This window comes from Lytechinus pictus, chromosome 3, assembly GCF_037042905.1.
Source record: "Lytechinus pictus isolate F3 Inbred chromosome 3, Lp3.0, whole genome shotgun sequence".
NCBI classification, from domain to species: Eukaryota; Metazoa; Echinodermata; class Echinoidea; order Temnopleuroida; family Toxopneustidae; genus Lytechinus; species Lytechinus pictus.
In genome coordinates this window covers 24,403,272-24,425,831 of record NC_087247.1, presented here as the reverse complement: position 1 = coordinate 24,425,831, position 22,560 = coordinate 24,403,272, and the positions used below count along the sequence as shown (strand labels likewise).

The 22,560-nt window shown below is 34.7% G+C and overlaps 1 protein-coding gene across 1 annotated transcript; it reads left to right on the top strand.

The window, feature by feature from the left end:
* Nucleotides 1-7,265: 7,265 nt before the first annotated feature.
* LOC129257570 (centrosomal protein of 70 kDa-like) lies at nt 7,266-21,778 on the top strand. The gene is made up of 10 exons (XM_054895931.2): nt 7,266-7,352; nt 10,775-10,852; nt 11,205-11,293; nt 12,154-12,237; nt 14,898-15,003; nt 15,590-15,754; nt 16,114-16,297; nt 16,871-16,985; nt 18,484-18,563; nt 19,577-21,778. The coding sequence occupies exons 2-10, from the start codon at nt 10,799-10,801 to the stop codon at nt 19,639-19,641; spliced, it is 942 nt and encodes a 313-aa protein (XP_054751906.2). The 5' UTR covers nt 7,266-7,352; nt 10,775-10,798; the 3' UTR covers nt 19,642-21,778.
* Nucleotides 21,779-22,560: the final 782 nt, after the last annotated feature.

Genomic DNA, 22,560 nt, shown 5'->3' with positions numbered 1-22,560 from the left:
CTCGCGCTTCGCGCTTGCATTGCCTGTTAGGTGATTTTCATATCTTGTTCAATATGGAGTATAAATATCAAGTTTGGAAGTCAATATACAAAATATATTTCACCTCAGAAATCGAACTTTTATTATTTTGTGTGATTTCCAAATTGATTTTTAAAAAGTGCTCTGTGATAATGTCAGTCTTACGGTCTGAATATTAACATTTTCTCGTTGCGCTGCGCGCTCGCAAATTTTGATTTATCAGGTACCTATTATTTTCGTGTATTCCATAAAGTTTTCAAAATATCCCTTTTCAGGTCTGATTGTCAAAATGTATCAGCTAGCGCTGCACGCTCGCATTTTGATTGGCGAGTTATGTATATGTCTCAATATTGATTATACAACAAACTACTTAAAATCCCCTTTTCATGACAGTTTATCAAGAATTTTGGCTCGCGATTTGCGCTCGCATTAATGGTTACAATACATTAACTGATGCATCCTATTTTTAATTACAAAAGTGCTTAAAATGTCCAGTTTTCAGGCCATAATATCAGATTTCGCGCCCTCATTAGGCATTAATGAATAAGATATTAATTAATAATTAAGTTGTCCCTTTTGTTTCATCTCGCGCTTAGCAAAAGGAATAGGAAGATATAGTCATCGTTTTCATATGCATGTCCTAAGGATGTACCGGTCCTATTTTAATACTCAAAGTAATAATAATGAAAAATATCAGCTCTTTATTAAGTGCGATCCATATCCACCTCACAATTTTCCTACAAAGTGCTTGAAATATAGAGCTGAAATTGACTATTTTTTCAGATCGGAATATCAAATATTTTAAGCTCGCGCTTCGCGCTCGTTTTGATTTTCATGATAAAAGATGTATTTAGAATGCCTAGATTCTATGTCTAAATATGAAACACGCGCGTGCATGTTTATGCAGATACTCAACTTGTTCTCTATCTAAATTATTATCCAGTTTCAGATCACAATATCAAAAATTTTGTGCTCGCATTACTAATGTAGGAAGATCCCCTATTACTTATTCTTTTTATGATTTACAAAAAATGAATAGAGTGTCCCGTTTTTAGGTCTAAATCTCGATTTTTTTCCGCTCGCGCTTCGCGCTCGCATCATTTGTTTAGTTATATACCTATCCTGTTCAAGATTACAAAAATTGATTAAAATTTTACATTCTTTATGTAGAAATGTGGAAAATTTTCAGCTCGCGATTCGCGCTCGCATTATTTGATTGTTGAAATAGTAACGCCTTCATGGTTAATTCCAATAGCAGTCCTTAACAGGTACCTTTTCGATAATGAGTTCAAAACGTATAAAAAAAAATTTCTGCTCGCGCTCTGCGCTCGCATTATTAATGTAAGGAAGATCCCCACTTACTCATCCTTTTCATGATTTACAAAACATGAATAGAGTGTCTCCTTTAGTAGGTCTTAATCTCGAAATTTCGCGCTCGCATCAATTGTTTAGTTATATACCTATTCTGTTTGAGTTACAAAAAGTGCTTAGAATTTCCATTCCTTAGGTAAAAATGTCAACAAATTTCAGCTTGCGCTTCGCGCTCGCATTATTTAGGTTTTAAAATATGTAACGTCTTCATGGCTAACTGCAAGCAGCTAGTCTTTTCCATCAGATCATTTCTGCTCGCGCTTCGTAGTAGTTATTCATTTGCATAGGTCTTTTTCAGGATAACAAACATTGCCCAGAATGTTCAAAATCTTAGGAAAAAAATACATAAGATTTCCAAAATAAAATTAGCTCGCGCTTCGCACTCGCATGATATAAATAAGGATATTATGATATTATATATTAATGTTTATTCATAAGAATAAAGCTAAGAAGTGAATATTAGGACTACCCCTTCAAATAAACCCAAAATCATCTTCGAGCGGCCGATCGGGGAAAATATGGCTGAAAAAAATTCCACCCCCCCCCCTATTGGCGAAAGCTGGATCCGCCCCTGGCCTTAATAAAAATATAAATTTATTTGTAGCATGATCTTCTGTTTGGGCCTATAATAAAACGGTGTGTGCACACCAGAATTGTGCTACACTCTCCCAAATACTACAGTGCGTATAAAAAAAACGGGACAGATTTGAAAAGTCTATAAAATTTTTGTTTCAAATCATGTCTATATTTTGGTGTTAATAGGGTGCTCTAATGTCTTATCTTTCAAATGCTATTTAAAAAATTAGTTTCTTTCATGCTTGAGCGAACACGGAATGCTTTTGTCTGGGGTTAAAATGGAGGCTTGCGCCAAAATGGCATAAAATTATAAATATGATGATCGGACTTCTTGCTAATTAGCAGACTCCTCTTAATCTTTTCATTATCTTTGCCATAATTTTCAAATCATGCGGTCAAAATTCATTTTCAGATCTATTTATTTGCTTGAATTGTTCTGATGTTTCTTTTTAATAATGCTCTCTGTTAGCTTTGAATATTCCTTCTTCAAGCTAAAACAATTTTTTTCAACCGAAGTATGGGAGAGCGTGGATTTTTTTCAAATCCTTTCATTGTGTGCTACAAAGGTTATGGTGCCTTTTGAACAGTGCCACATTGATGGGCGGGGGCTCGGGATGCCCCCCCCCCCTCAATTAAAAAAAATCATGACCAAGAAAAAAGTGAACAGGAAATAAAAGGAAAGATAGAAAGTAAAATATGATATTATTTTCTGAATATTATGTCAAAAACTATCACAAAATTTGATATTGTAATAAAAAAGTGGGAATATTTGCGTGCTCACTTCGCTCGCTCACAACTTTTTAATACATTTTACCCGATCTGCCGTATCTAGCTCCTTCAAAATTGACTCGATACACCATTGCCATTGAAAGACATGAATCCCTTCCTGTGTTTCCTGTCAAGCAATTAAACTTGGTCAAGGAATCATTGACCCCTTGAAAAATAGATTCATGACTTTTAAAGGTACATAACATGATTTGTTTCACAATAATAAAAGGATTTGAATAATTACAAGTTTTCCCAATTAATAATGCAAATATTTTTGCTTGGGTTGACAAAAAAAAACTTCTTTTCTCAATTACTTATGAAGGAAAATTAAAAGGTTAGAGAAGTTTAAATGAAAAAACAAAATAATTCAAGTAAATAAATAAATTTGTAAATAAAATTTGACAGCATAATTCGAAAATTGTGGCACAGATAATGAAAACGTCGAGAGGAAGTCTCCTGATTAGCAAGAAGTCTGATCATCATATTACTCATATTCTGCAATTCTGGCGCAAGCCTCTTTTTGAACCCCCAACAAACACGTCCCGTGTTCGCTCAAGCATGAACAAAGTTTTTTTTTTAATTGCATTTCAAAGATAAGACCTTAGAGCACCTATTAACACCAAAATATAGACATCATGATTTGAAACAAAAAATTTATAGACTTTTCTAATCTGTCCCGTTTTTTTTACAAGCAAAAAAAAGGTTTTACTCAAAAAGGAAGGTCATTATCGTCCCTACCAATTCGATAAGTAAAAAAAAAAAAAAAAAAAAAGCACCCCAGCAACGAGCTTCCCAGGGCCATGGGGTTTTCTCCGATCTTACAATTATGAGTTTCAGAAGAAGTTTTAAAAATATATCAACTGACTTTAAAATCAAAATACGAAAAAGAATGAATCCGAAGTACGGTTAATCCGCGTGGAGAGAAAACGTAAAAGCAAACGATTTTTTGATGGGGGTGCTTGTTTGGAAGAAAAAAATTGGCAAGTAAAAAAGGGGGTTGTTTCACTCCAAAATGAAACTGATTTGGGTCAGGAGAAAGTTGACAAACCCCCCAAAAAAGAAAAAAAAAGAGGGGTCACTATAGGCCTACAAATGCAGATGATCTGGTTAACTTTTTATTTATTATATCTACCAGGTTGCTATTTATGGTGAATAACACACGCAGCTGCACCCCAAGCAAGCATGTTCTTAAGAGTCCACATCGAAAAAAAAAATCCATAAATGGATTTGAATGGTTTAAAATGAAACATGTAGTAGGACAATAAATGGTGACTAAATCCAGATCGACTAAGAATAGTGACACTCTGGGTTTAGATTTAAATTTAAAAAATGGTGTTGTTTACTACCCATAGAAAACTGGGTTTAACTAATCCTTTTTTTTCAGATCAATGACAATATCATCGAAATTGATTGTAAAAGAGAACTTAAGTAATGCAGTTACTTTGAGCCAACTTTGTTTCATAAACCAATAATACACAAAACCAACTGAATGTAAATGAAGAAACCAAGGCGATACACTTACCAGCTCTATTCATTTTAAATTATATTATGACATTTCAGTTAGGTCTATTTCATTTTTTTCTTCTAATATATTGGAAAGCTTGCAATCAGGGGCGGATCCAGGATTTTCCAAAAAGGGGAGGGGGCACATTTTTCCGTGGAAAAATTTGACAAGAAAAAAAATTTGGTTTTTAACCAAAAATTAATATTTCGATTGACAAGCAAAAGAAAAAGAAAAAAAAAGGTCTTCACTTTCAAAAGGAGGGGGCACACTTCTGTTTTAATGGAATTTTTACATTACGAATTTTAATTTTGCTTCTCAAGGGGGGGTGTTACACCCACAAATGTAATAATCGCCCACAAATGTAATAACGCCCACAAATGTAATAACACTTTACCCACAAATGTAATAACACTTAACCCACAAATGTAATAATTTTGATCGCCCACAAATGTAATAATGACTTTACCCACAAATGTAATAAAGTTAACTTGAAGGGATTTTTGGCGAATCCGTTCTAAACTGAAATCTTATAGTAATACGTTCATAAAGCACAAAAGTGCAAAGTCTTTTTTTTTTCCAGACCCGGTTAATAAAGAAAGTATAATATAATCCAAAGTCTTTTCTTCCAGACCCGGTTGTTTCAATAATTATAATATAAGTTCAAAGTCTTTTTTTCCAGACCCGGTTGTTTCATAAATTATGATATAAGTTCAAAGTCTTTTTTCCAGACCCGGTTGTTTCAAAAATTATAATATAAGTCCAAAGTCTTTTTCCACACCCGGTTGTTTCAAAAATTATAATATAAGTTCAAAGTCTTTTTTCCAGACCCAGTTGTTTCAAAAATGATACTGTAAGTTCACAGTCTTTTTTTCCAGACCCGGTTGTTTCAAAAATTATAATATAAGTTCAAAGTCTTTTTTCCAGATCCGGTTGCTTCGAAAATTATAATATAAGTCCAAACTAAAATAACAAAACAAAGACCTTTGGTGTAGTCTTTGCTCCAGACTCAGTTATTTCAAAATAGGAAATTATAAGAAACAATAAAAACAAACAAACTATATCAACAAAGACCCCACAATATCATTGATGTAGAATAACGTTGTTATTGTTAACTTGGGTTTTAAGGTGCGTATCATTCAGATATGAACATTTACGCCGATGATTAATTTTGTCGTTTTCACAGGGTTTTAATAGTTTAGAAGATGCTGGGATTAAGTTTTAAGATTAAAGTTTCGCTTAATTTGTATTTTTCAGAGAACTGGGTGTGGAGTACAGACAACAGTCTAAATCCAAGCATTTTAACTGGGCTTAATTTTGAAATTTGGTCTTATTTTTTTTTTCAATATTTCTTTATTTTTTAAATAACCGGGTCTAGACGAAAGACTAAGCATAATACTCGTGTTATTCCACAGGAATAAGAATATGACAAAGTCTTGTGTTTTTAAGACTGTTTGAATTATTTTTTAAATGACTGGGTCTGGAATAAAGACATCGCTCTAAACATGTGGTCTTAATTTGGATGATTGTTGGTTTTTAGATTCGTTGTTGGGGTTGGGTTTTATTGCTTTTTTATTCTTGAAATAACTGTGTCTGGAGGAAAGTCTACAATCGATCTTCATGTTATTCCACGGTAATTAGATTATTGGGTATTCGTTTTAGAATATTTGTAAAAACTATCTTTTTTTTCAAATAATAACCAAGTCTGGAGAAAGGATGTTTGCTTTACCCATGCATTATTACAATGTTTTGTAGGGGTCTTAGTATTATTTATAAAAAAAAAACTGGATGCGGGGTAAATACATATTTTTACACCCAGTTACACCCAGTAAGGGTGTAACTTTTGAAGATTGGTCTTAGATTTGAACTGTTGAAGTTTTTTAAATTCATTTTTTTAAATAACCGGGTCTGGAGAAAAGAGTATGTTTTAAAACTCGTGTTATTCCAGAAGAATGAGAATATGATATAGTCTAAGAAAAAAAAAAATACAAAAAAAAAATCTTCTAACATAAGACTTATGTTAGAAGATTTTTTTTTTTTTTTTTTTTTTTTATGATTAGGTCTGGAATAAAGACAATGCTCTAAACCTCTTTTTAAAACAGGCTCTTAGGTTGAAGGATTGTTTGGTCTTAGATTTGAAATGTTCTTATTATTACTGTTAGCGTTATTTTGAGAAAAAAAATAACTGGGTCTGGCTGAAAGACTATGCTATATGTCTTTGTTATCCAGCATTAATAAGATTGTGGGGTCTTTATACTGTTTTTGTTGTTGTTGTATTGTTATTTATAATTTTCGAATAACAGGGTTTGGAGAAAAGACTAAGCTCGGTTTTTATTTTTATTCCACTGGAATATCATTATGGTATCTTAGTTTGGACTTATATTATAATTTTTTTAATAACTGGGTCTGGAAAAAAGACTTTGGACTTATGTTGTAATTTTTTAAACAACCGGGTCTGGAAAAAAGACTTTAAATTATGTTATAATTTTTTATTTAATCGGGTCTGGAAAAAAGACTTTGCAATTTTGTGCTATATGAACGCATCACTATAGGATTTTAGTTTAGAACGGATTGTCCAAAAATCCCTTCAAATTTATTACATTTGTGGGTAAAGTCATTATTACATTTGTGGGCGATCAAAAATTATTACATTTGTGGGTAAAGTGTTATTACATTTGTGGGCGTTATTACATTTGTGGGTAAAGTGTTATTACATTTGTGGGCGTTATTACATTTGTGGGTGCAACAGGGGGGGGGGGGGGGGGCACGGGCCGGCTGTGCCAAGTTATTTTCTTTTTGGTGCCGATATGCCCAAAGTGACTGTCGAGACCGACATCAAGTTCATTTGAATAAATAAGGGATGTACTAATATTTCTTTTCTTTTCTTTTTATTTTTCTTGTTCGAATGATTAAAGTTGGCTTACTGTTATAGCAAACTTGTTCCTTTAATTCATTTTGCATTAAAATAAATAAATAAATTAAGAAAAGCTCCCTTTACATGACTACGTATCTCTGGAGCTAGCTGTGTGAAGAAAAACTCAAAGCGCCATCTATCACCGAATCGAAACGCGCTAATTTCAAAATAAACTTTGCAAGCAAATCGCAGCCGCAAGTTTTGGTAAGCCATCTGTGATTTTATTCTTGTTTTATTTATAAGATTCTTTCCATTTTTTTTTGAAATTTCAGATGATGACTGTCGTATCGATGGCCGATTAATATATAATTTAAAAGTAAGAAGGTTTCCAATCGTTATTTAATGTATCCCTGAATTAGCGAACGGGCCCCTGAAAGCCGGTGGTTGCGGGTACTGAAATGACTGGCTGGCATGGCCGGAGCTGTAGGCGGTGATTCGGCTTGGCTTGACTAGTCCCACCTGCTGGTTTAAGCCTAGACAGCTGGCAGCCGTCTGTTTCGAGGAGTTTTTTAACATTTTTTTATTTTTAAAATTTCTCCTCATACACAGACGGCTCGCTATCGTGCTGCCACCATTAGGGGACTTACAATGCAAAATCCCCCCGTCGGGGCTCTTCAATTTTTGTCTTTAAAATCAAACTTTTGAAAATGAACGCGACCGAAATGCAAATTAATATTCCCTCTTGGCATTAATTGCCAAAAAACGGGGAAAATCAAGTTAAAAGGAACAAAAACAGTGACTTACCTCGGCTGTCACGCAACTTCACTGCCCTGTTTTATCCGAACTTAATAAAACATATGGCCATTGAGTCCCCTGTACAGATCGCGCTAGAACTTCGGTCTCTGTATTTGGTGAGTGAAGCCAACGGAGTTCAGCTGAACAACCAACATAACAGAGACCGAAGCTTTTGGTCTAGTTTAAGCCAAGCCCAGAAAAATCTGAAGTGAACGAACCGGAAGTCTCCACAATCTTTATTTCCATATTTTTATAATAAAAATGATATTGATATTGTCATCAAGAAGCCATGTTACTGTTGTAAGTACGGCCGTGTTGTCTTTTGAAATTGAAACACGTAAATATGTGGATTTCCCTAGCTAGGATTAGGAAATCCAATCCATATTGACTAACTTAAGGACGTTCCACAGTTATATTTGTGCGCATTATGATCTGCGCATAGTTTACACTCTGCGCGCTGACGTCACAATGGATGAACAAGTATTAATTAGCTGCGGGTATGAGCTGATTTTTCTCATCTTCTGCACTTTAACTGCAGATACGATGCGTTATCTCATGAAGCTAAAAAATGGATTTATTCCATGGACCATTCAATAAAATATTCTCTACAATTTCAAAATACTTTACTCTGCAGTGCTGCCAAGAATCACGAATATTACCCCGAGTTTGAATAAATGGTAGAGTGGTTTTGATTTTTTCTTCACATAGATACTAAGCATTCGGCGCATTTTTGGTGTTTTAAAAAGCACATTTGCTGTAATAAAAATGCTGATAGTTTAAAAACAAGCACATGAACCCCTATTTTTTAATGTTTGTACCTCTTAGGTATACCTACCTCTACAACTCTGCAAATTTTTGTGAAAATGACATGGATTTTGAATAAAGTGCAGCATTTATTGTACGTTTATAGTTTGTTACTAAAATTTTACATTTTTTAGATTGGGATTTTGTTATCTTTTAGGCCATTTTTAAGAACTGACAGTGCTGTTAAACTTAATATTGCAAACAAATAGCACTATAAATAGATTCTTCATTCTAACGATACAATTATTAACTCTCTTGCGAAATTTGATGACTTTTTCATGTATTTTGACGGAGTAATAGAGGTTTAAACTCATTGTAGTAATCTTGGGCGGTCTAAAAATGCCAAATTCTTTTGTATGCGCATTTCTTAAGAACATCAATTTGAGTGAACTTTAAAGCTCTATAGCAAAAAATCAAGCACATGGACCTATGTTAATTTTTGCATATTTCGAATATTAAGGCTCTAAAGTATCTATGTGCAAAGTTTGGTGAAAATGACATGGATTTCACTTTAACTGTGGAACGTCCTTAACTAGTCTAAGTTATTGTAAAAAAAGCACAACTATTTTGTCCCTGAAATTAAAACAAAACTCACTCATTCAATGAACAATCTTGTTTTCTGTTACTATTCCCTGTTCTGTGTGGTGAAATAAGGTTGGCAATATTTGGCTTATTTTCTCTTGTTCTTGGGGGCAAATGCTTGATTTTTTTACACTGTCAGATTTTCCATTAGGCCTACAGCTATTGATCATTATAGCTTGGCTTTTAAAGGTCAAGTCCAACCCAGAAAATTTTTGATTTGAATAAATAGAGAAAAATAAAACTTGCATAACGCTGAAAATTTCATCAAAATTGGATGTAAAATAAGAAAGTTATGACATTTTAAAGTTTCGCTTATTTTTCACAAAACAGTGATATGCACAACGCAGTGACATTCAAATGAGACAGTTGATGATGTCCCTCACTCATTCTTTTGTTTTTTATTGTTTGAATTATACAATATTTCATTTTTTACAGATTTGACAATAAGGAACAACTTGACTAAACCATATAGTAATAGTATTAAGCAATGCTAATTCCTCATGTTCAGGGAGGAATTGATAGTCGTTTCACTTCACAATAAGGAGAAAATGAGAATATTTCATATTTCATATAATAAAATACAAAAGAAATAGTGAGTGGATGACGTCATCAGTCTCCTCATTTGCATACCGACCAGGATGTGCATATAACTGTTTTGTGAAATTAAGCGAAACTTCAAAATATCATAACTTTCTTATTTTACACCCGATTTTGATGACATTTTCAGTGTTATGCTTGTTGGATTTTTCTCTTTTTATTCAAATAAACTTTTTGTTGGAGTGCACTTGTCCTTTAAGTAAATTGAATTCTTTTGATTTTTTATACATTTAAAACAGATTGAAAAATTCAAATTGTCTTGCAATTTTATTTTCCACCTATATAGGGTGTACACAAAAATATGCCAAAAATTCAAGTTTTTGAGTGCTCTGGTGAATACAAAAATGATTCCAAATGAAGAAAAGATTGCAAAATGTATATAAATTAGAAATGTGGGTGACAAAAGTGATATTTTAATGAATTTTTCAAGTGTGTGCTGTGTACTGCATTGGCATATCATAGATTTACTTGCAGATTCCCCACAGGCAGGGTGGTAACAGTGAACAAGTGACCAAAATGGGTGTTATTTTTTTGTTATTTTTTTTGCTTTTAAATAGATCCAAGTTAGGAGGTGAAAAAAAAACAGGGTAAACACCCTGTTAAGATAAAAATTGTGCTTGAATATGGATATTCGATCATAGGGATTGGGAAAGGTGAAAACACAGGATTAACAATAATACCCCATTTTGTTTTGTTCTGTTTTTAAAAATAATTGTACTTTAATCTAATGTAGACATCTAAGCCTTTTTTTTGCACATGCACAAGTTACAGTTGACTTGCTACCATTTTACCTTTTAATTTAGTACCTTTCTTAAGGCTTGATTTATCCATGGATTATATTCCACCCCCCCCTCCTGAAACATTTGAATGTAATCTCATTTGTAATTTCATTTCTTGATTTTCCTCAGGACTTGCACTTTCTTAACTGACAGATGGCCAAGTCACTAAGAAGGGAAGATGGACTACAGTATAAAGAGAATAGAGAGGTATGGAACACCAATAATAATGATAATAATAATAATCAGATCTAGATCTATATCTATATCTGATCTATATCAGAAGTCTATACATGTAAGCGCTCTAAAAATTTAGGGTAAGACCAGTTTTCTCTAGGGTAGACTCTAGTTTTATAAAATATTACAAATTACAATGCACATTACAGTAAAAATGGAGAAAAATAAAAGGGCTCTCCAAACCATGTGAAATGGGCATTTTCAACACTGGTATAGAATTCAGCATTGTTATAATAATTTCTTCATAAAATCCCAAATAACAAATATATAAGTTAATTCATCTTCTTTTATTCATTTTCACCTTCTTTTAATCAAATTGTTTCAGGAATCTGAGGTTTTTAAAAATCTTGCTGGACTGAACAGATCGATACTCAAAGGTTTGGTTAAACTTAGAGGAGAGCCACCAATATCAAGGTAAAATTTACATTTCTCCCCATACCCTCTCTAGTGTAATTTTTTTTTCTCTCTCTTTTTTAAAAAGTTTTTCTAACCACTCTTCACATGGGTAATTTAAAAGAAATTTATCATATAATGACAATTCACCTTAAGATATTTCTCCCAATTTTTGGGTATTAAAACAAATTAAAGTGAGTGACTCTGTGTGATGTTGCCAACAAAAATATTGGTGAATACTGTTTTGTTGGAGCAATCAAAAGAGATTGAAGAAAAAACTACCCACAAGTACACAATTCAGTTTGATAAAAATCAGTTCATTACTGAGACATGTATTCTGTCCATAATTGCCAGTATTCTTGAAAGATACGTACATGTACCTTACTTCCAGCTGTATCGGACCTTAAGTCTCAGTCTACTTCAGTAATTGACTTCTTACTTCAAACATAAGTTGCTGTGCTGTACACAAAATGGGAAATATTAAATTAGCCACAGACCTAACATCTCAGCCTGTTCTAGTTAGATTTAGGCTTGTAAAGTCACAGCCTAACCTAGGCGGGCTTTGAGAATATGGGCCAATATCCTGTTGGTCATGACTTGAAATTATTCATGAATTATATGGTATCTGCAAGAAGATATTGTATGAATTTGCTGGTTGTCCGTAGGTCATATTGATTGGAATCAACTGCACTGACTGTTTAATGTCTATAGAATAGCACCCATAGGTGTTAACTATTACTCTTGAAAATATATTTCAGATCCACGTTATGGTGCTTTAGGAGTATGCTTTTATGCTGTTAACACCACAGACAGGCTTGACCAAAGATATAAACAGTGAAGATTACATTTTAATTATTAAATATGTTTTTTTGATTGAATAGAACCAGAGAACTATCATTGATGCTTGAAGAAGTCATGTGGCATGCTCAAGAAACAAGGATTATACTCAAAGAGATGCAAGCTAGGTGAGATCATGTTGATTTTAATAGTTGGTATAAACTTCTCCATGTCAAATTAAAAATTGGTTCCGGTCTCAACCAGGCAGATGACTGAATGTGCCTTTCCCAATAGTTTGAGAAAAACACATACTTGGTGGTCTCTCTGCACAACTGAACATTAGTCAATAAAATATTGAGCATACTCTTTAACATGCTGAGGAAAACTGAGCTCTCTCAACTTTGTGTATTGTAATCTATAGTGGAGTTAGTGACTGACTTGTTACAAATTAATTCTAGAGCCATTCCCCATGGACATGGTTATAAATATTGTACCTAATGATAATTTATGGCATTACACACCCAATCGCAAAGTTAATAATTGCTTCGTCAAATATCAGTTGGTCGATTCCCTGATCTATCACTAAGGTTAAATCCATTAAGTCATCAATAAATTTGATTTAATTGCTGCTTGGTCCAATCATCATTTCGTCCGATACTTAACGGGGGTTTTTTACATTTTGTTAAATGATCATGTGGTTCAGTTGTCGCTTTACTTACTTAGACTTTCTCCATTTAGTGTGATGACCGTTTTTGTATTTTACCATTTCGTCCAATGAGATAAGACTAAGACATATTAACTTGTGGATGGGGCTGAGTGGCAATTAAGACCAATAGTTATTAGACCTGCAAAATAGGTTGACACCATGTGGAATGAGAGATTATAAAGACCATTGGGCATTAGACAAAATGGGTTTAGATCAAGTGGAATGAGACTAAACATGAATTAGACAAAATGGGTTTACTTTAGACTAGTGCTGCAAGTCAGGCGCCATGTTCGGGTTCGGTTCGGTTCGGCAAGGTTCGGCAGAAAATTGCCGAACATTGGTTCGGTTCGGGGTTCGGTAATGATAGACTGATAAAGTTATAGTTCATTCAGGTATACGTAGCGTACCGGTAGACAATTTGTAATTGATTGACTGCATGTGATCGCGTATCCTCTGTCACATCAAACCATTTTATCTCTATCTTGTTGACATGAAACTATGAAAGTTATAGCGCTCAACGAATCAACTGTTATCTCGAATTTGATTATCTGATGACAGATTTATTGGGTAACTCACAGTTCTAAAATGGCGACTCTTCCTCGTCGTCCATACCTGGACCACGCTTTGGATACTTGCCAAATTAACTACGCTCGCACTCGTACCAGTACCAGCTAGGCCAGCGCATGCAGTCCCCTTGTAGCGGGACTCTGAGCTCATGAATATTTATATTTACAGTCCGGCCAAACGTGATTGGCCATTGCATGACATACGAGGCGGCCAGCGCCAGTGCACTGAACTGCAGGCATAGTAGGGCCAGGGGCGTGTCGAAGAAAGCGTGCTTATGTAATGCGCCTTTCGCTAATTGGCTCGATGGGTGAACTAAACCACCAATCGCATGTCGCATTGGTACATACAGCCACGTGCTTTGTCACCCGCGAAACTCAGCTCACCGATTGAAGAGCAATTGCCGAGATTTCTATGATTTTATTGGTCAGATTTCATTCGACCATGAACATACAGACAAAGTGGGATGCAAATTTTTACGACTGTAATGGGACAGGGGGAGTAGAGTGATCATCGAATTGTTTATGGTTAATTTGAGAAGTTGATAAGAAAGGGAAAAAAGTAAAGATTGGGGGTCATTTTCCCCCAAGAGATGACTGTTTCCGCTTTATCTTCATTCAACTTTTCAACGAGGGGAAGGGGATCTTGCTATATGCTATACCGTAATCATTCATGAGTGTTTGATTTTTATTTTCATCTGATTGTTGATAATAAAAAAGATAACTTCACCTCATCTCATTTCTATATTATTTGTTTTGCGTCTCTCCTTTCCATCTCTAACAGTCACTCACTTTATTTCCCACTTTCACTGGATCTCTCGTTTTCAAAACTCTTTACTTCTCTCTAAAATCATGAAAACTAGACAGTAGCGAGCCGACACCTCAATAATAATGTTAATCACCTCAATCAGATCTTTATTCTCCGCCGCAACAATACACGAGTTACGATCTTAATCACGTATCGTAATTCGTAATATTAATGGTACTTCATCTTTCACTTTCAGTTTATTGAGCTCGTTCATTCAAAATACTTTGAAGATTTTCAAACAAGAATCTTGTTCGCCACCTAAAAACAACAATATTTAAATAATTAGATTTAACCAATGAACACTCATACAGTTTTGGTTTTCTTTACCATGCTTCGGCGATTCGGCCACAGAGCGAGAGATGATGAAAGCCAGTAAAATGATTATAGCGCAAGCTCGCGCAACATCATTCATCGGATCTCCTTTCTTAATCAGGGCCGTAAAAACCACAATGTCAACATGAAAATGAAAACAAAATCTAGTAACCGCAAAATAAGCGCATACTTCCAACATACAATTGCAAAGAAGATTAGAGAATGCGCAAATATAATGATTAGAAAGGGTGTAGTAAACTTATAAATTTATTAGCTGAAAGCCGTTTTTTTTTTTTTTGCCGAACTTCCGAACCAAGTCTTAGTGTTCGGTTCGGTTCTGTTCGGTTCGGAAGTGCCATGTTCGGCGAACTACCGTTCAGTTCGGCGGTTCGGCTACAGCACTACTTTAGACCAATTAGGATACATCAATTTCAACATGTTTTTTGCTGTCCTCCATAGAGCTCAGATGGCACCAGCGAGCTTTCAAGACAGAGCCTCACAGACTCCAAGGAGATGGAAAAAAGACATGGAACTGAGCAAAAAACAACTTGGAAAGATGCAGCAGGTACACTATCACTCTTTCCCTTCTCAGTATTAATTGAAATCATCATCATTATGCTTTTTAGAGGTTCAAAGCCTTTCTCAAGTTTTTGGTAATCCCCCCTCCCCCCAAAAAACTATTGATCAATACTCCAATGTATTACCAGGGAGTTCCCTGGTATTCATCATATGAATGTGTATATCCTAAAGCTGTTAGAGTGTGAATGAACAAAATAAAATGGTGTGATTTTATTAAGAAAATAACCAAACCACAGCCAAAAGAAGAATATCTGTTAATTCATCCTTTTGGTATGAAATCATTTCTCAAGCATGGAATGGGCTGAAATTCTAGTTATAATATTTGTTTGTAAAATCACTAATTCTAGAAGATGATGGTTTTTTAAAGTAATATGTCACATTAGGATTTCTTTAACTAATTTACATTTTTCAATAGAGTCATTATTAATTTCCATTTATTCATTAATATACCATTCCATGCTTGAATACATGAGCACCTGAAAGTTATGTAATTTGTGAAATTTTAGCCTAAGGAGATTTGCCCAAGAAAACAACTTGTTTTTACCTCATTTTCATTTGTGTTCTCATTTTAGTTTGCAGATGATGTTTGTTCGGCAGTGGAAGAGGGATCCAAACAAGGGTTGCCTGTGATTGGAGAATCGCGTCATAAACATAAAACCTGGTGTGAACAGTCCTATAGGCATGTGGTACCTACCATTCAGCATTGGACAGAGATCATCATGAAAGACAAACACACAGTGAGCTGAAATTCATTGATTCAATCAGTAATATGTATTGTTTTTTCCAGAGTCCAGGAATAAACAAAGTTTTAGCCAAATGCGCAATTAGTTTCCCATCAGCTTTCAATGTGATATAAAGCTGCACTGTATTGCATTTGTACAGGTGTGGGGGGGGGGGGCAACCATCCAGAGGAAAGAAGAAGTTTGTGAGGGTTAATGCTTTCTTCTAAATTACATAGAACTGCTGTGAATTATGTTTTCATCATAACTTTTGAACATTTTACATGCAAATGAAACAAATTCATTTGTTTGCTAGATTTTTCACTGAGACAACAACTTAATTAATGTAGCAAAATGTTTACTTGTCATTCATATAGGATGCTCGGAGTGAGAGGCAAAAGAAGAAAGACCTGTTTGAAGCTGAGAAAATTGTGTCACATTTTCAGCGGCTGTTTGATGTACCCACAAGAGAAGGAAGCTATGCACGAATGACAGAGGTCTATCACAGACTAGAGGAACTGAACAACATTCTTCATACCCTCAAGAGTCTCCTAGGACTACGTAGGTACACCTTTATTATTCTAGATGGTCCATATTCTGAGCTCTTGTTTAATTGAGGCCATGGTATGAAGTACAAGGGTAACTATGGGTATCCAAATGTTAAACAATATTTTTTCAACAATGGATGTTTTTATGCAAACTGTTAAGAAAAAAAATTTCAGGAATGATAAGTATGATAGTATTCATGATCATGAATGTTTAGTAAAAAGGAACATCACAGTGTAAAACAGTTTTGACATTTTATGTTAAATCACCCGTTAGAAATATGGTAGTGTTAACATGTTAGCCACATTCAATTAATGAAGACAAAGGAAATACAATGACAGTGAAGTCAACAATGATTTAATATGAAAATATCTTTTATTTCTAGTGTAAAATTTCAATCACAATCAAATCCTTAGAAATGATAAGTTTTGATAACTAGAACTGTCATCTTGTCTTGATTGGTCCTGTATATTATGGGATATCAACTCTTTGTGCTAGTGGATTATACAAGGAAGTACTCTTGAACACACTTTCTCCCAGTTTGAAATTTGTGATTTATCATTCATTTGTCCCTCATCTTTCCTCCAGCTGACGGCGTACCTGCTAATAGAGTGGTAGTGGCATTGGGTCATCTCTGTGACCTACATTCAGATACCTCTACAAAACTACTTAGCCACTTACTGCAGACAGACAACCTTGAAAGGTAAGGAGTATTGATTCTTGACTTTTGGTTGAGTTAGGGAATGCATGATCCAAGTATAACACCGTGTTATATATACCTATTATCAATGCCAAGTTATCTTGACTGTCATAAGCTCCTGATATTGAACAACTAATTTTGGGTTGTTTGATTAGCCAACAACAAACATGATTTGCTTTCAGCTGGGTTTTGTGATGAATGGTCCAGGTGGGTGTTTCATAAAGCTGTTCGTAAGTTCAGAGCGACTTTAAGAACGACTGGGGATCCTTTCTTGTGGTAAATGGTATATTAATTGGCGACGGTTTAGCGTGTAAAAGGATCACCAGTCGTTCTTAAAGTCACTCTTAACTTACGAACAGCTTTATGTAACGGTCCCCTGGAATATGTTTCATAGTCATAAAGCTTCTTATCATTTGCTAGTTACTGTTATAAGCTACTGAAATTGTGCTATTTTGTTTCCTGATAGTGACTTTGTAGTATTTTAGTAGTATGTAATCAAATTAAATGAAACTTGTGTGTGATGGATATCAGATATCATGAATGATCTTAAATGAATACTGTGTCTCCTTGTCATGGTCAAAGGTCATTTGAGGTCAATAAACCTAGGGTTTTATTATCATATAACTTATTTATCTCCAAGTTTGAAAAATAATTCCTCGTATTTGTTTTCATATTCAGTAAAGCTTATATAAAAGTATCAAGTTCCCAGCCCAATAAGAGTGGCATTGTCTCTTCATGGCCTAGGATTATTGCATTGTATATTCAAAGGATAAATAAAAAAGAAAAAAAATGTTTGATATTGTGTTACAAAAGTCAACACTGCTGCTATATTGAACCACTTAATGCAAGCGAGACCGCCAGGGGTGTTCCACTTGTTCGTACAAAATATCATAATAATCAGAGTTCACAAAACAACTTACATTCTGTCTGGAAAACTTCTGCTCTCTGGAATCACAGGCTGTCTACCATACCTGTCCTGGCATCATGGGCGAGACCGAGACCCTCTCTTTTACTGCTGCTGCCAAATCTTGCTGCTACAAAGCAGCTCCCCAAATGAAATCAAAATGGTGCCTTTAGCTGTGTGCATGTTTTAATTGCCATAGTTTGTTTTGGTTTCCCAACCTATCGGATAGTCACTCTACCATAAAATAACAAAGGAGTGCCTGTATAGAAAAGACCATGACTCCCATAGAACTAAAGAAGCCCAGAAATGAAAGTACACATGCCTATCAGTTAAAGAGCTTGCTATGAATAAAGTTGCTTTGTACAAAATACCAAAGGAGTTTTAGGGTTAACACGATCTCATGATTAGCATAGAGTTCAGTTTTATGCTAAATGTGAGGAGTTTGTCAGTGGACAAAATGATGGATCATTAAAATGGGACATAGGTTTTGAGATTATTACGGTAAAAACAGAGCATCAATAAGAGTAACTTTCTGCTCGAGAGAATATTTTTCCCAAACATTAAATTCTTTGTCATTTTTCTTTTTCTTTTATCTAGGCTGATCCTTTGCCTTGATCAATATCACAAATTCTTCCCTGTATTTGAGGGCATTGCTAAAGATCTTATGGAAATATTGGGTAAGTGTATTTGTATATCCATTTATATATTCAATCAATTTTTATCCGATTATTCATTTTCATATCCACTTTGACGCGTATTTATTTAATCTTTAATTTGTTGCTAAGTTTAGGGAGGAGTAATATGATAATGTCAGAATTTCTTTTCTAAACTATGCAACTAACAATATTTTTGTTGTTGATTTGTTAAATGTACATGTATGTTTGTTCTCATGATTCTACTTCTTGTAGACTTGTAAACAAAACAAGCTTTTTAGTGTCTAGATGGATAAAACAAATTTTTTCAATTTTTTTTTTTTTTTTGGGGGGGAGGGGATTTTTTTTTACAGTAACAGCAAATCAAGTATAATTGCCACATCTCTTATTTAGATTGCCTCATTTCACCTACTCACTGACTGGTCTCTTATTATTTTGTTTTATCTTTTTTTCTGCTTTCTTAATAAGTACAATACTTATAGTAATTAGTTTATGAGAATTCATATGTAAAGATTGAAATTAAATAAAAAGCAAATTACAGTAAATTCTTTTTTGCCTAAGCCAAACAGACTTGTATGTTCCCAAAAGATTTACCTCGAGACAGATTTACTTGTAATGGAAATTCATTCAACATATTGTAATTGGTGAAGGAGGGCTGTCATTATAAGCAATATGCTTGAATATTATAAGTAATAACTTCGGGTATAGGATTCAATTCAGTTCAACATTTATTTCCAAAATTGTAAGCATTAATACATTTCTAAAAGTTAGTTGCAGTGGAGGTAACAACTTAGTAAGCAAAGCTTGTAACAAGTGCACTGTGGCATAAAGACAATAAAGATGATATTGACTTCTCCAAAAGTGGAAACTACATGTATATGAAAAAAAAGACAAGATGATTGTCATACCAGCTAGTTAAAAATGACATTACTTATTTGCCAAACAGTCAGCACAGTATCCCTGCCTCTCATGTAAAGAGAAAATAGAGCTGTTACGGAATTAAACATTGTTTTTTTTTTTTTATTTGATCTTTTCAGGTGTGGATTCATTAGGGAAAGTGGTGCCTGCCGTCAGAGCGCTGAAACTCTTACATCCGTATTGATTGAACCATGGCATATCCTTAGAGTCAAACTACATATTATTTATTGGAAAATTCATGTTAGGGAGAGTGGTCCAATTCTCAAGACTGCTGAACATTGCAATTTTGCCTACTCTTTTCCAACAGCAGGTATTTTTTTTTATATGACACGATATTGTCATTCTTGTATGATTCAACAAATTGTTCACTTACAGCTTGTCTCTTTTTCAGTAATTTTTTGTATGTTTTTAATATTTTGGAGTACCTGTAAGTGATAATTTGCGACCTTCATCACTATAACTTCCCGTTTTCGTACTCCCAATTGCGTCATTGGCAATATCATATGCAGGAAAAATGGTGAGTCATGACTTATCCTTATTTTTAATAATATATTTGCAATATCATCACGGTCCTGAGTGTGGTATAAGTTTCAGGATTACAGGTTATCTTATAAGAATTTCACTAAATTTAATTGAAATTTATTTAAATTGAAAATGCCCTCAGAAATTAAATACATACTTTCACATTAGCCCATTTTCCGAATTAGTATGGGTGCATGTAAGGGCCATCCTCTCATAGGAACTTTTTTTTTTACTTTATGAGAATGGTCATGAATCCTGCCTCATCCTGTCCAAATACCAAGGTTTTTACTTTATTATGATCAGCAAATATTATTACACAGACACAGTGGGTGATTTCAAGTACGGTGTTGAAATCTGGTGTTGGTGTTGTGACAACACCAACACCAGCCACAACACCGTACTTGAAATCAGGCTGGTGTTGGGATTGACCTCGGAAAATATGACGTATTTCCGGCAGTTCGTGTTGAATGCTGGTGTTGAATGTCGTCTGCTGAACCCAGCACTGCGGCTGGTGTTGACGATCTACGTGCAATTTCCCCATTTACCAACACCAACCCCCAGGGATTGGGAAAATCATGATTTCAAGTTCGGTGTTGGTGTTGGTGTTGGCAATCTCAAGCTCGTGAACGGGCGGCTTTTACAGTTAAGATGAGTACAAATCATTTGAGCTGTATATATTTTGATGAAGAATAATGTTCACTCTTTCGAATTCTTGAATTAATTAAAACATTGGTATTCTGTACGATGAGAATTTAATGCATTTCTCTCCGATTTCATTTTCGTCGTCAAGACTTCTCGCGTGAAGTTGAGATGATTTAGCAGTGCAGCGCAGAGGCGTGACGTCATGTGTTATCGATATAGCAATCGGTATCATTCCTCTGAACCCAGCTCGGTGTTGGAGCTCGGTTCAGGGGCCTTTTTACGCTCTCAACACCAACACCAACCCCGAACACCGAACTTGAAATCACCCAGTAATCAATTAGTACATGATGTCCAAGGCTTTTCTTCAGAACTTTACAGAATTACAAAAAAATTTGGTACTCTTCATTCTGAACTTATCTTCAAGAAGGCAGTGCACAGTCTGCATACCTGTTGATGATTGATTATGATAAGGCTGAATTGCATTATTGACACTCATTTGGGAGTGGGGAAGGGACTTTATATAATAATGGGCGACCTTGCAACTATAGAGTACGGCATGTCAGGTTTGTTTCATTTGAGTAAGATATATGGATATATATCTCAATCATGTTTATCATCTAAGTTCAATAGGAAGATTTGTTACGACACGGTGCAACAATTGCAGCAACAGTTGTGGTACCGAGTCATTGGAATATTGTCACAGATTTTAGGAGACCATTTTTGTTGCCTGGCTATAAAAAAGGGCAGGATCTAATTTTTAAAAACCCTTAATCAAACCTAAAACTCATCTAAAAATTACATGCATGTTAATTCCATGGACAAACTTGAGACATGGCTAATGACATTATTTTAATGAAATCATGATATCATATAAAAATCATGTCAAGACTTTGTCCACACAACTGAACATTTCTCTGTTGAGATTATAATTAATGTTGGTTTGCCTATACAACGGAACATATTTGTAGGGTTCTAAGTGATTGTGATAATTAATGTTACTTCACTATGTCTGAATACATAACAAAATATTGCAAAGTTTTTCCACCATAGCTCAACAAGGCTTTTTTAAATACTTTTCTTGCTCTGTGTGCTTGACTGCTTGTGTATATTAATAAGATTGTAAAGCAACAAGAGAAATAAATGTATGTGATAATGTACCACCTGTTATATTGTCACTTTGTTTCATGCCTTTTAATTACATGTTGTGTAATCATTTGGTTATCAGGGTCCCGAAACACAAAGGTTAGCGATTAATTGTACATTGTAGTCAATGCAGTCAATCATAGAAAAATGTTCTATGACGATTGCTCAGCCTTGTTTTACGGGCCACAGATCTCTAGTGAGGCTATGCTTGAGTCAATGAACTATGACCCGAAAAAAATCAGGGAATTCACAGAATTTAATGGAAATGCAATTTTTCAGGCAAAAATATTGGAATTACGAAAAATAAAGCGAAAAACATAAAAAATCTGCCCATCAAACCTATTCGCAGTGTTTATTATGCCTTTGCTAAGCTTTATCTACATGGAATTTAGATTTCTGATTTTCACTTGATGTTTACTTGTCACTGAAGACCAAAGAATGTGATGTTTTAGAAAAAACCTGCAGAAAATACATTTGAGAAATCTGGGTACTCTATAATAGACCAAATAATAATTCAAGAAGCAAAGTATACTCTATGGCCCGAATTCTCGAAGGGTGGCTAACTTAGCCCGTGCAAACTTAGCCCACTGGGCTTATCCGGTACTTAGCCCACGATTTAGCCCCTGGCCAAAGGGGTGGCTAAATTTGTGACGTCAAATGACGCGATTTAGCCCATGATTTAGCCTGACTTAGCCGAGCTTCGAGAAATGCAAAATTTAGCACGGTGGGCTAAATGACGCGATTTAGCCCATGGGCTAAGTTAGCCACCTTTCGAGAATTCGGGCCAATGAGAAAC

Coding starts and splice junctions, on each gene's coding strand:
- LOC129257570 (XM_054895931.2), top strand. CDS start 10,799: ATGGCCAAGTCACTAAGAAGGGAAGATGGACTACAGTATAAAGAGAAT. Junction 11,294..12,153: donor GGAGAGCCACCAATATCAAG/GTAAAATTTACA, acceptor TTGATTGAATAG/AACCAGAGAACTATCATTGA. Junction 16,986..18,483: donor CAGACAGACAACCTTGAAAG/GTAAGGAGTATT, acceptor TCTTTTATCTAG/GCTGATCCTTTGCCTTGATC.